Source organism: Hippopotamus amphibius, chromosome 6, assembly GCF_030028045.1.
Source record: "Hippopotamus amphibius kiboko isolate mHipAmp2 chromosome 6, mHipAmp2.hap2, whole genome shotgun sequence".
NCBI classification, from domain to species: domain Eukaryota; kingdom Metazoa; phylum Chordata; class Mammalia; order Artiodactyla; family Hippopotamidae; genus Hippopotamus; species Hippopotamus amphibius.
Window position 1 is genome coordinate 20589753 of NC_080191.1, and position 11806 is coordinate 20601558.

At 39.9% G+C, this 11806-nt stretch overlaps 1 protein-coding gene across 1 annotated transcript; it reads right to left on the reverse strand.

Moving 5' to 3' along the window:
- Window positions 1-9657: 9657 nt before the first annotated feature.
- LOC130855767 (serine/arginine-rich splicing factor 3-like) lies at window positions 9658-10343 on the reverse strand. Its single transcript, XM_057739736.1, has one exon. The coding sequence runs from the start codon at window positions 10273-10275 to the stop codon at window positions 9781-9783; it is 495 nt and encodes a 164-aa protein (XP_057595719.1). The 5' UTR covers window positions 10276-10343; the 3' UTR covers window positions 9658-9780.
- Window positions 10344-11806: the final 1463 nt, after the last annotated feature.

Genomic DNA, 11806 nt, shown 5'->3' on the forward strand with positions numbered 1-11806 from the left:
GCAAGAGAAAGAGGGAGAAAGGGGAGTTCGAGCAAAAGAGCAAATGAGACAGAGAGCTCAATAAAGCAGGAGAGTGGGAGAGAGACCCCTCGGGCTCCTGCACTGACACGGCCAAGATTAAGCCCTGTGGGTCCTGGAAAGAGGACAAAGCAGAGAGTTGAGAGCAAGCAAGTTCTTGTGAGAGAGAGAGTGAAAGTCCGAAGTCTCCAGCCAGCAGTTTGGGCGAGACCTGCAGTTTACCTTGAACTCCCAGGTTTCGGCACCATACGATCTTGGAGAGGCAGCAGTGAGTGGTGGCACGAAGTGAGATCTTAATTCATAAAATGTAAACAGTAGTCCAGTTGTAAGAGCCTAGCTTGGGGCCTATCTCCTGCCTCAGTATCTCTACTAAACAAAATTGAAAGTTCATATTTCAAAGCCAATGGTAAGCAAAGAGAAACTAAAAAAAAAAAATGGAGCTTCCACATAACTTCCGCACACTGCTCATTAAGTATTTCCAAGACCCTTATTGAAGAAAAATGGGGAGAGAAAACATGAACTCTTGTGAAAGAAGGCACCTGAACTAGTATACATCAGGTGTAATAGGATAAATGGGTAGGAGGTGACTGAAGCACAAGGAAAGACACATTATCACTGCTTGGGCAGTTGTGGCAAAAATAAGGAAATCCTAAACTGAATCAATCATGAAAAATGTCAGATTTATAAAAATTTCAATCTATATAAACTTCACATATTCTGTATTCCTAATAGGTTTGGTGGTTTTTTTGTTTGTGTTTGTTTTTGTTGTTGTTTGTTTTTTGTTTTGTTTTTGTTGTGCTGCATGGCTTGTGGGATTTTAGTTCCTTGTTTTGTTTTTTGTTTTGTTTTGTTTTTTGTTTTGTTTTGTTTTTGGTTGTGCTGTGTGGCTTGTGGGATTTTAGTTCCTTGTTTTGTTTTGTTTTTTGTTTTGTTTTGTTTTTTGTTTTGTTTTGTTTTTGGTTGTGCTGTGTGGCTTGTGGGATTTTAGTTCCTTGTTTTGTTTTGTTTTTTTTGTTTTGTTTTGTTTTTTGTTTTGTTTTGTTTTTGGTTGTGCTGTGTGGCTTGTGGGATTTTAGTTCCTTGTTTTGTTTTGTTGTTTTTGGTTTTGTTTTGTTTTTGGTTGTGCTGTGTGGCTTGTGGGATTTTAATTCCCTGACCAGGGATGGAAACTGGGCCCTGGCAGTGAGAGTATGGAGTCCTAATGTTACCAAGTTCCAGCTTGCTCTGCTCGCCACACAACAGGTCAATGAATTGGAGACAAGGTGTTGAGGCAAGGAGTATTACTTTACTCAGAAAGCCAGCAGACCAAGAAGATGGCAGACTAGTGTCTCCAAAATAAACCATCTTGCCTGGGGTCCGGATGCCAGTTTCTTTTATAGTATCAGAGAGGGAGGGACAGGAAGTAAAGTAACAAGGGTTATCAGTCTTGTGGAATGACTCCTTCAGGGAAAGAATGTGTTAACTTCTTTTCTGCAGGTGGGTAGGGTTCCCTGAGGCAGTCCATTATGTATAATTATAATAACAAAAGTAATGAGAAGGAAAAATCAAAGAAACAGATCCAACATGGAGTCCAATTTAGCTTTTCCCTGTTGCACTAATCACTGGGTCACAGGGGAATTCCCCCTAATAGTGCACTTAAATAGTAAGTCTTTCTTAACAGTATAGAGAATCGTCTCTCCTACTTTTTTTTTCAGACCTTTATGAGCAATTCAACACTACTTAGGTCATCCTGTTTACATGTGCATTTTCTTAATCCTGTTCCAGAGAGAATATGTTGTATCTAGATCTAATCACTACATTTTCACCTATTTCCCTAAAATCCCAACACTTAACCCCATCCCAATGGGCATCTTGGATACCAGTACATTCCCCTGTTGATGTCTCAACAAGGAAATACTTTCAATACTTGAAAGTTATGAATGCATGGCCATAATTCTTCATGCTGTATAGGGAGCCTGAACGCAGACAAAGGAGAAAAGACTCTCCAACAGAAGAGAGTATTTTAAGGAGCTGATCGTGACTATTATAAGAATAAGAGAGAAAAATAAGTAGTTGAAAACAACTTCACTAGGCAAGAATATCAGAAGTAGAGAATTAAAGATGTGTAGGCTCTCAATCCCAGGCATAACAGGAGGAAAAGCAGATACAGAATATTTGCCAGGACAGGACATTAGCCCAAGAAACTGCCATTTCCTCCTCATCTTCCTCCTGCTCTGGTTGTTTTCTCAACAGCATGATGTGGAGGAATCACAGCCCCATGTTAAGAGAATAGCTTCAAAGGGGCCAGGACATCTCCCTCACCTGTCCCCACCACACCCACAAGCTGAAGTTTCAAAGCTGACTTTGAAATGTTGAAAAGGCCAACCTCTCCTGTCCCTTGTCTCAGGAGAGATTCAGGAACAACCAGCTGCTACAGGGAGAAAAAAACTGTGAGTTTGTTCTTTTTGGTCTACAAGTGTTCTTTCCTCATATAGATGTTGCAAAATTCTGCTGATGCAACTGAGCAGAACCTCGTAGGGCCTTCCTGGGGCAGGCCCTTCCCCCATATCCTCTGCTTTAGCTCCTCTCTGAAGTAGCCAGGTAAAAGTATCTTAAGCATCTTTCCAGAGTTTTCCAGATGCTAAAAAACAACTAAATTCAGTAAATTCATATTCTTGGTTGATTGTTGTCTTCTCATTTCTTTTAACTTCTATGTGTGTCTAATGGAAAAATGTAGACAGGGTTATTTTTACTCTTTAAAAGATTATACATCGTGAAGAAACTATTAGTGGCTTACAGAACCTACTCAGTGTTGACAGGACTTATTCAAATCAATTTTAGAGACTTTGATACTAAATTCCTATTCTAAAATTGATTAATCCTTTTTTTAAGCTCTTTATTGGAATATAATTGCTTTACACTCTTGTACCAGCTTTTGAGGTACACCAAAGTGAATCAGCTGTATTTATACATATATCCCCATATCCCCTCCTTCCCGTGACTCCCTCCCACCCTCCCTGTCCTGGCCCTCTAAGGCATCACCCATCATCGAGTTGATCTCCCTTTGTTATACATCAACTTCCCACTAGCTATCTATTTTACAGTTGGTAGTGTATATATGTCTATGCTACTCTCTCACTTCATCCCAGCTTCCCCTTCGCCCCCCCCACCCCTGCCAACCCCGTGTCCTCCAGTCCATTCTCTGCATCTGCATCCTTATTCTTGCCCTGTAACTGGATTCATCAGTACCATTTTTTTTTTTTAGATTCCGTATATGTGAGTTAGGATACAGTAGTTGTTTTTCTCTTTCTGGCTTACTTCACTCTGTATGACAGACTCTAGGTCTATCCACCTCACTACGAATAGCTCAGTTTCATTCCTTTTTATGGCTGAGTAATATTCCATTGTATATATGTGCCACATCTTCTTTATTACATTATTTTTTAATTCCTTGATTTCCAAACTTATGTTTATTTAATTGATTTCTATCTTTATTCTTATTTTATATTTTATTGATGTGTAGTTAATTTACATTATTGTATCAGTTTCAGAGGTACAACATAGTGATTCATAAATTTTTAAGTTATCCTCTATTTGTAGTTATTACAAAAGAGTGACTATATTCCCCATGCTATACAATACATCACTGTAGCTTATTTATTTTATACATAGTGGATTGTACCTCAAAATCTGCTACCACGCTTTTGCTCCTCCACCCTTATCTCTCCCCACTGGTAACCACTAGTTTGCTCTTTAATCTGTGAGTCTGTTTTGTTGCTGTTGTTACATTCAATTTTTTAGATTCCACATGTAAGTGATAACATGCCATGCTTGTTTTCTCTGTCTGACTTGTTTTACTAAGCATAATACCCTCCAAGTCCATCCATGTTCCTGCAGATGGCAAAATTTCATTTTTTTGTTGGTTAAGTTATCATAAAAAATCTTTTTTATCCACTCACCTATTGATGAACACTTAGTTTGACTCTATGTCTTGGCTATGGCAAATAACACTGCTGTGAGCATTGAGGTGCACTTATCTTTTTTTTAATGTATTTATTTATTTATTTATTTATTTATTGGCTGTGTTCAGTCTTTGTTGCTGTGTGTGGGCTTTCTGTAGCTGCAGAGAGTGGGGGCTACTCTTTGCAGTGGCTTCTCTTGTTGCAGAGCATGGGGTCTAGGCACACGGGCTTCAGTAGTTGTGGCACATGGGCTCAACAGTTGTGGCTCGCAGGTGCTAGAGGGCAGGCTCAGTTGTTCTGGCACATAGGCTTAGTTGCTCCGCGGCATGTGGGATCATCCTGGACCAAGGTTTGAACCCGTGTCCCATGCACTGGCAGGTGGATTCTTAACCACTGTGCCACCAAGGAAGCCTGCACTTATCTTTTTGAAACAATGTTTTTGTTTTCTTCTGACATATACCCAAGAGTGAAGTTGCTGGATATTATGGTAGTTCTATATGGTATTTTTTAGTTTTTTGTGGAACCTCCATTTTGCTTTCCACAATAACTGCACCAATTCACGTTAGCACCAACAGTGTACAAGAGTTTCCTTTTCTCCTCACTAAACTTTGTTATTTGTGATCTTTTTGATGATAGCCATTCTGACAGGAATGAGGTGATGTCTTCTAGTTTTCATTTGCATTTCATTGCCAATTAGCTATGTTTAGCATCTTTTTGAGTTTTGCCTGTCTATCTGTATTTTTTCCTTGGGAAAATGTCTATTTAGGTCTTCTGCTCATTTTTTAAAAGATTTTGGGTGTTTTTTGATATTGAGTTGTATGAGCTGTTTCTATATTTTAGATATTAACCCTTGATTGGTCATCTTTTGGATGTTAACCTCTTATCATTTGCAAATATTTTCTCTCATTCAGCAGGCTTTCTTTTCATTTTATCTTTGGTTTCCTTTGCTGTGCAAAATCTTTTAAGTTTAGTTACGTTCCATTTGTTTATTTTTGCTTTTGTTTCATTTACCTTAGGAGACTGAACCTAAAACTCTTGCTGTCATTTATGTTGAAGAATGTTCTACATTTTCCTCGGGGTGGGGGGGGTTATGGTTTCTGGTCTTACACTTAGGTCCTTATTCAATTTTGAGTTTATTTTATATATGGTGTGCTAAAATATTCTAATTTCATTCTTTTCCATGTAGCTGACCAATTTTCCCAGTACCACTTACTGAAGACACAGTTTTTTTTTTTCTCCACATTGCCTGCTTTGTCATAAATCATTTAAATATAACTGTGTGGGTTTATTTCTGGGATCTCTATTCTATTCCAATGATCTTTGTGTCTGTTTTTGCTCCAGTACCATTCTCTTTTGATTATTATAGCTTTGTAATGTAGTCTGAAGTCAAGAACCATGATTCCTCCAGCTCTGTTCTTTCTCAAGATTGTTTTGGCTATTTGGGGTCTTCTGTGTTTCTATGCAAATTTTAAAATTACTTTTTCAAGTTCTGTGAAAAATGTCATTGGTATTCTGATAGAGATTGCATTCAATCTGTAGATTGCCTTTGGTAGTATGGTTATTTTAACAGTATTAATTCTTCCAATGCATGCACATGCTATATTTTCCATCTTTCTATGTCGCCTTCAACTTCTTTCACCAATGGCTGATAGATTTCTGGGTACATGTCTTTTACCTGCTTAGGTGTATTTATTCCTAGGTTTCTTATTCTTTTTGATGTGATTGCATGTGGTGGCATTTTCTTAATTTTTACTTGACAGCTTTGAGTTTGGGTTTTTTCTTCTTTTTCTAGTTTCTTCGGGTGTAATGTTAGGTTGCTTATTTGATATTTTTCTTGTTTCCTAAGAATAAGCTTGTGTCACTATAACTTCCCCCTGTGAACTGCATTGGCTGTGTCCCATAGATTTTGGATCATTGTGTGTTCATTTTCATTTGTCTCTGAGTATTTTTAGAATCCCTCTTTAATTTCTTCAGTGTTCTGTTCTTCCCCTTTTATTCCCTTCACCTGTGATGTGAGGACTATCTTTAATATTATGTTTGGATTTCTTCCAGTTGTGTGTGTGTGTTGCTGATAATTTCAAATGGACATTAACAACCCTGCATTTTTACTCTCCTTCCCTACAATTACAGAATTTGACATTATATTTTACATCTACTTGTTTTGTGTGTCCCTTAACTTCTTATTGTGAATATAGATGATTTAATTACTTTTTTCTTTCATCCTTCCCACTAGCTGTGTACATGATTAATTTACTACCTTTACTGAGTATTTGCCTTTACCAATAAGGTTTTTCCTTTAGTAATTTTCCTTTCATAATTTTTATGTTTCAGTTGTGGCCTTTTCTTTTTCACTTAGAGACGCCCCTTTAAGGTTTCTCATAAAGCTGGCTTGTTGATGCTGAACTCTTTTAGTTTTGCTTCTCTGTAAAACTTTAGATCTCTCCATCAAATCTGAAGGAGAGCCTTGCTCGGTAGAGTATTTTTGGTTATAGGATTTTCCCTTTCATGACTTTAAATATACCATGCCACTCCCTTCTAGCATGCAGAGTTTATCTTGAAAAGTCAGCTGATACCTTTATGCAAGTTCCCATGTTTGTAACTTGTGGGTTTTCCTTTGCTCCTTTTAATAGTCTCTTTCTATCTTTTTATCTTTTTTTTTTTTTTTGCCATTTTAATTACAATGAGTCTTGGTGTGGTCCTCCTTGTGTTGATCCTATTTTGGCCTTACTGTGTTTGCTGGACTTAGATGTCTGTTTTCTTTCCCAGATTAGGGAAGTTTTCAACTTTTATGTCTTAAGGTATGTTCTCCACCCCTTTCTCTTTCCCTTTTCCTTCTGGGACCAGTATAATGCAAATGTTAGTACACTTGATGTTGTTTCAGAGGTCTGTTAAACTTTCCTCATTTCATTTTAGTCTATTGTTTTACTGTTCATCTTCAGTAATTTCCAGCACTCTGTCCTTCAGTTCTCTGATTCATTCCTCTGTATCATTTAGTCTACAGTAGTTTCCTGTTAGTGTATTTTTCATTTCAGTTACTGTATTCCTCATCTCTGTTTGGTTTTTCTCCAATAGTCTAACTCTTTCTTGCTCTGGTCGTCCATTCTTCTCCTGAGTTCTTTGATCATCTTTACAATCATTACCTTGAACAATTTCTTGACTAGATTGGCTGTTTCCACTTCATTTAGATCTTCTTCTGGGTTCTTATCTTGCTCCTTCATTTGGATTGTGTTTCTGTGTCATCTCATTTCTCTTAATTTGCTATTTTTATTGCTATGTATGTAGTCAGTTAGTTACATTTCCTGACCTTGTAGAAGTGACATTTTGTAGATGACGTCCTATGTCTCCTAGCATCTCACTCTTCCCTGGCCGCTAGAACTATATGCTCTAGGTGTACCCTCTATGTGGGCTGCTTGGGCTCTTCTGCTGTGGTGGGCTGACTCCTGTGGGTGGTCTGGTAGGTTTGGCTGCCCCCAGACTGGTTGTTTGCCAAGCTTTGCCATGTATGGAGGCTGTCTGTGCTGCTTGGTGGGACTAAATCATAAGGCACCTGGCTGCACAACTCTGGGGGACACCAAATCTAGTGCTGGTTCACTTGTGTGTAGAGCTGCAGTCCAGGTGATATCAGGGCTAGGGCCCAACCACTGGTGTGAAAAGCCAAGTCCTGGGGCTATGCTGGCTACTGGGAGGCAGAGCCCAGTCCTGGGTTCCGGCTACAGAGACCAGGATTTTCAGAGTTGGTGTTGGATCACTGTTCCTGACACAGCTATCTGGGGGGTCTGGGGTATCCCAAATCTTGTGTTGGCATTCTGATGGGCAGGGTCAGGACCTAGCTGAGTCCATGGCTGCTTCTGGCCTGCTAGTGAGTGGCCTAGTTACACAGGCTGCTGGGCTGTGGTATTCCTAGATCTGGTGTGTGCCTGTTGGTGTATGAGGCTGATCCCAAGGCTACATCAGATTTGCTGTTGGGTAGGTTCAAGCTCCAGCCAGTCCGTGTGTGGTAATCACCTGCTGATGGATGAGGCCGATTCCAAGGATAGAGCAGGCTTACTTGTCAGAGGGCTCAGGGAAACTGGGGCTGGTGCCTGCCCACTGGTGGATGGAGGTGGGATCCAGGGTCACTGGCTGGAGGGTCCTGGGGGTCCTGGGTCTAGTGCTGGTACACAGAGCTGTGGAGGCTGGTCCTGGGGCTTTTGGTGGTTGGGGCCATGTCTAGGGGCAGCTGTGGGTTGAGAGGGACTTAAGGCAGCCTGTCTGCTGGTGGATGGGGCTATGCCCCTGCTCAGTTAGTTGCTTGGCCTGCAGCATCCTAGTACTTGTGTCTATAGACTGGTGGAAATGGGTGGGGCTAGATCCTGAGGCTAATAAGCTAGGGAGGATCTGAAATTATGCTTGCTGGTACCAGTGTCCATGGGGTAGAAGGAGCTCCCCAAAATGACTGCTGCCAGTGTCTATGTCCTATCGTTACCTCGTGCCTCTCTGGGACACTCTCCAAGATCAGGAGGTAGATGTGACCCAGGATCTTTTCAAATGACTGCTTCTGTTCTGATTTCCGGAGCACGTGGGATTTTGTGGGTATACTTTAAGAGTGGAATCTCTATTTCCCACAATCCTCTAGCTCTCTGGAAAATAAGCCCTATATGTCTTCAAAGCCCAGCTCTCTAGGGTTCTTCTTCCCAGCACAGGATCCCTGGGCTTGAGACCCTGATGTTGGATTCATACCCCTTGCTACCTGGGAGCATCTCTGAAATTGTAATTATTCTCCCATTTGTGGGCTACCCATGTGGTGGTATGGGTCTTGACTATACTGATATTTTGTCCTTCCTTCCTGTCCTATGGTGCCTTCTTTATGTCTTTAGCTGTAAAAGATCTTTTATAGTAGGTTCCAGCCTTTTTCTTCAATTGCTGTTCTGTAAATAGTTGTGACTTTGGTGTGCCCATGAGAGCCGTCAAGCTCTGGGTCTTTCTATGCCACATTCTTGGACAGTCTCTCCACTTCATTCTTTTTTTTTTTTTTTTTTTGGTAACCAAAACTTTAATCCCAAGGATTCTCACAAAACATATTACAAATGACAGCATGAAAAAAAATCTCGCACAGAAACTCAAAAGTTCAGCTCTACAATGTACCCTTAAACTGGCAGGACACTGGTATCTTGAACAGTCTCAGATTTCCAAATAATGTTACAAAGAGCTATGTATTCATATACAGCAATCACAGAAGGAACTTATGACCTAAAGCGAAGGTAAACTAACTTTCTTGACACTTCTTAGATTCTAAACCCACTGGACAATCTCTCGTCCAGTGTGAAGACTAGTGGAATTTTTAAACCTCTAATCTAGTTTAAGGGTGCAGCTTTAATTTTTTACCTGCTGGCTTGTGTTCACAGCAGCTTTTAAAGACTGCTTGCTTAACTATAGCTGCATACCATATCCCAGCTCTGGAAAGCCTTTTCAATTTTTGCCAGTTTTGTTTCCACAATATTAAACATCACACTTTAGCTGGGCAGAAGTTTGAGGTTTATTACCAGTCTATGCAAGACTAAAAATTCAAAGCAAATTCAATTTTGCTTCAGGGAACATTGTAAAGTAACAATTCTTGATATTACATGCCTCATATGATCCATTTCAAACCATAGAGAATTACACTTTTATGTCACTGTTCCAAGAAACAAACACATGTGAACAGCTAAAACATTTTAAAAATGCACCAAGCTTATGAAGTCTCAAACAAAACTTGAATTTCAATCAAAACTTGAATTTTCTGTACATACTCCTGTCAAATGAAGTTATTTCCTGTACACCACTCCTCTCACAAACTGGTCTTCTATTTCCTTTCATTTGACCTAGATCGGCTACGAGACCTAGAGAAAGATCGGGGCGGCTTATGATTTCTCTCCCGGGACAGTGATGTCTCTCTTCTCCTACCTCTAGAAAGGGACCTGCTCCGGCTTCGGGAGAAGCTTCTCCGTCTTGGAGATCTGCGGCGAGGTGGAGGACTCCTCCTCCGATAATCATCTCGAGGGCGACGACCCCAAGAAGGAGGTGGGCCACGATTTCGACTTCTCTTTTCACCATTCGACAGTTCCCCTCTTACTCGGCAGCCACAGAGTGTTCTCCCATCTAGCTCTCGGACAGCATTGGCTGCATCTCGCGGATCTTCAAATTCAACAAAAGCAAAGCCGGGAGGGTTTCTAGCAACCCACACACTTCTGAGTGGTCCATAGTCGCCAAAAGCTCGTTCCAATTCAGTCTTGTTACCACTGTGTCCAAGATTACCTACATAAACCTTACAGTCCAACGGACAGGAATCACGATGCATTTCGAGATCTTCGGTTAGAAACGCGGAGGCCCAAATCCACACACCCTCGGCTGGGTCTTCCCGGTTCCCTCCCGTCTGCCACCCGCAGATGCTCTCCCAGACCCGGCGTCCACGAAATGGCGGCTCCACTTCATTCTTAAATCATGTTATTTAATTTTTCTTAGTATCCTACTTGATTTGTAACAGTTTGAAATTTATCATCACTCATATTTACTTCACCTGTTTTAAAAAATTGAGTAGTGCGTTCATTCATTTTGAAATGAAGGTAGTGACCTGTGAATTTCCAGACCTCAAAAATCAAGGATTTGACAAAAGCCTTTTCTACCTGTGTTACCCTCAAACTCTGCACCCCACCCCAGCTTGGGGATTAACGTCTTGCATCCATGCTCACCTTCTGTTTTTGGACTGTTAACCATCATTGCATCTGTATGTGTGTTGAAAAAGTGAATTATAGTCTTTCCAAGTTTTTTTTTTTTTTTCTTTTTCTTTTTTTTTCTTTAGGGAACAGTCCTACTATGAATGCACATTTACTGGTCTGCTGAAGTTCATGTATAAACCTCTCAAGTACATTACCTACATTACCAGAATTGGAATTGCTTTTATATACACTTTGATAAATTTTAGAGATAATGGTAGAACAGAAGTAAATTGTATTTCAAATCCCACAGTATTCTCATGCCATGAAAACCCTTCCCTTTTTAGTATATCTGTGTGTGATTTATCTTTAGGTCCATAATATACTTCCCAGAGATGGGTAAGTGTTATGTTTCTTTCTAAAATGTTTACTCTATTGTTCAAAGTCAGGATTTTAGTGGTTTTAGCCTCATCATATTTCCATGAACTTGCAAATACAAGATCTTCTCTCGTGCTGCCTTTTACTGCTTGCTCTTTTATATTTCCCCTCTAATCCTCAGTGCTGGTCTTTCCTTATGTTCTTAATCAACCTGGATAGATTATACTATTTTCTTCCTTATTCAAAACCAATAGAATAGAATAGAACACCCAGAAATAAACCCTGATATATGGCCAAATGATGTTTGACAAGTTGCCAAGACTTTTCAAAGTAGAAAGGATAGTCTTTTCAACAAATAGTGCTGAGAACTCTTGTCATCAACATGCAAAAGAAAGAAGATTGACCCTTACCTAACATCATATACAAAAATTAATGAAAATCTATCGAGGCTAAATATATGACCTAATAAAATAAAAAAGTCTTAGAAGAAGGCACAGGACAAGAGCTTCATGACATTGGATTTGGCAGTGTTCTCCTGAGTATGAAACGAAAGAACAACAAAGACACAGCTAAAAAATAAAAATATACAATTTGCAACACATAATTTTTATTTTTTTATTTTTTATACATGTTTATTGGAGGATAATTACTTTACAATGTTGTGTTAGTGTCTGCTGTACAACAAAGTGAATCAGCTACATTTACACGCATATCCCCATATCCCCTCCCTCTTGAGATTCCCTGCCACCCTCCCCATCCCACCCCTCTAGGTCACCAGAAAGCACCGAGCTGATCTCC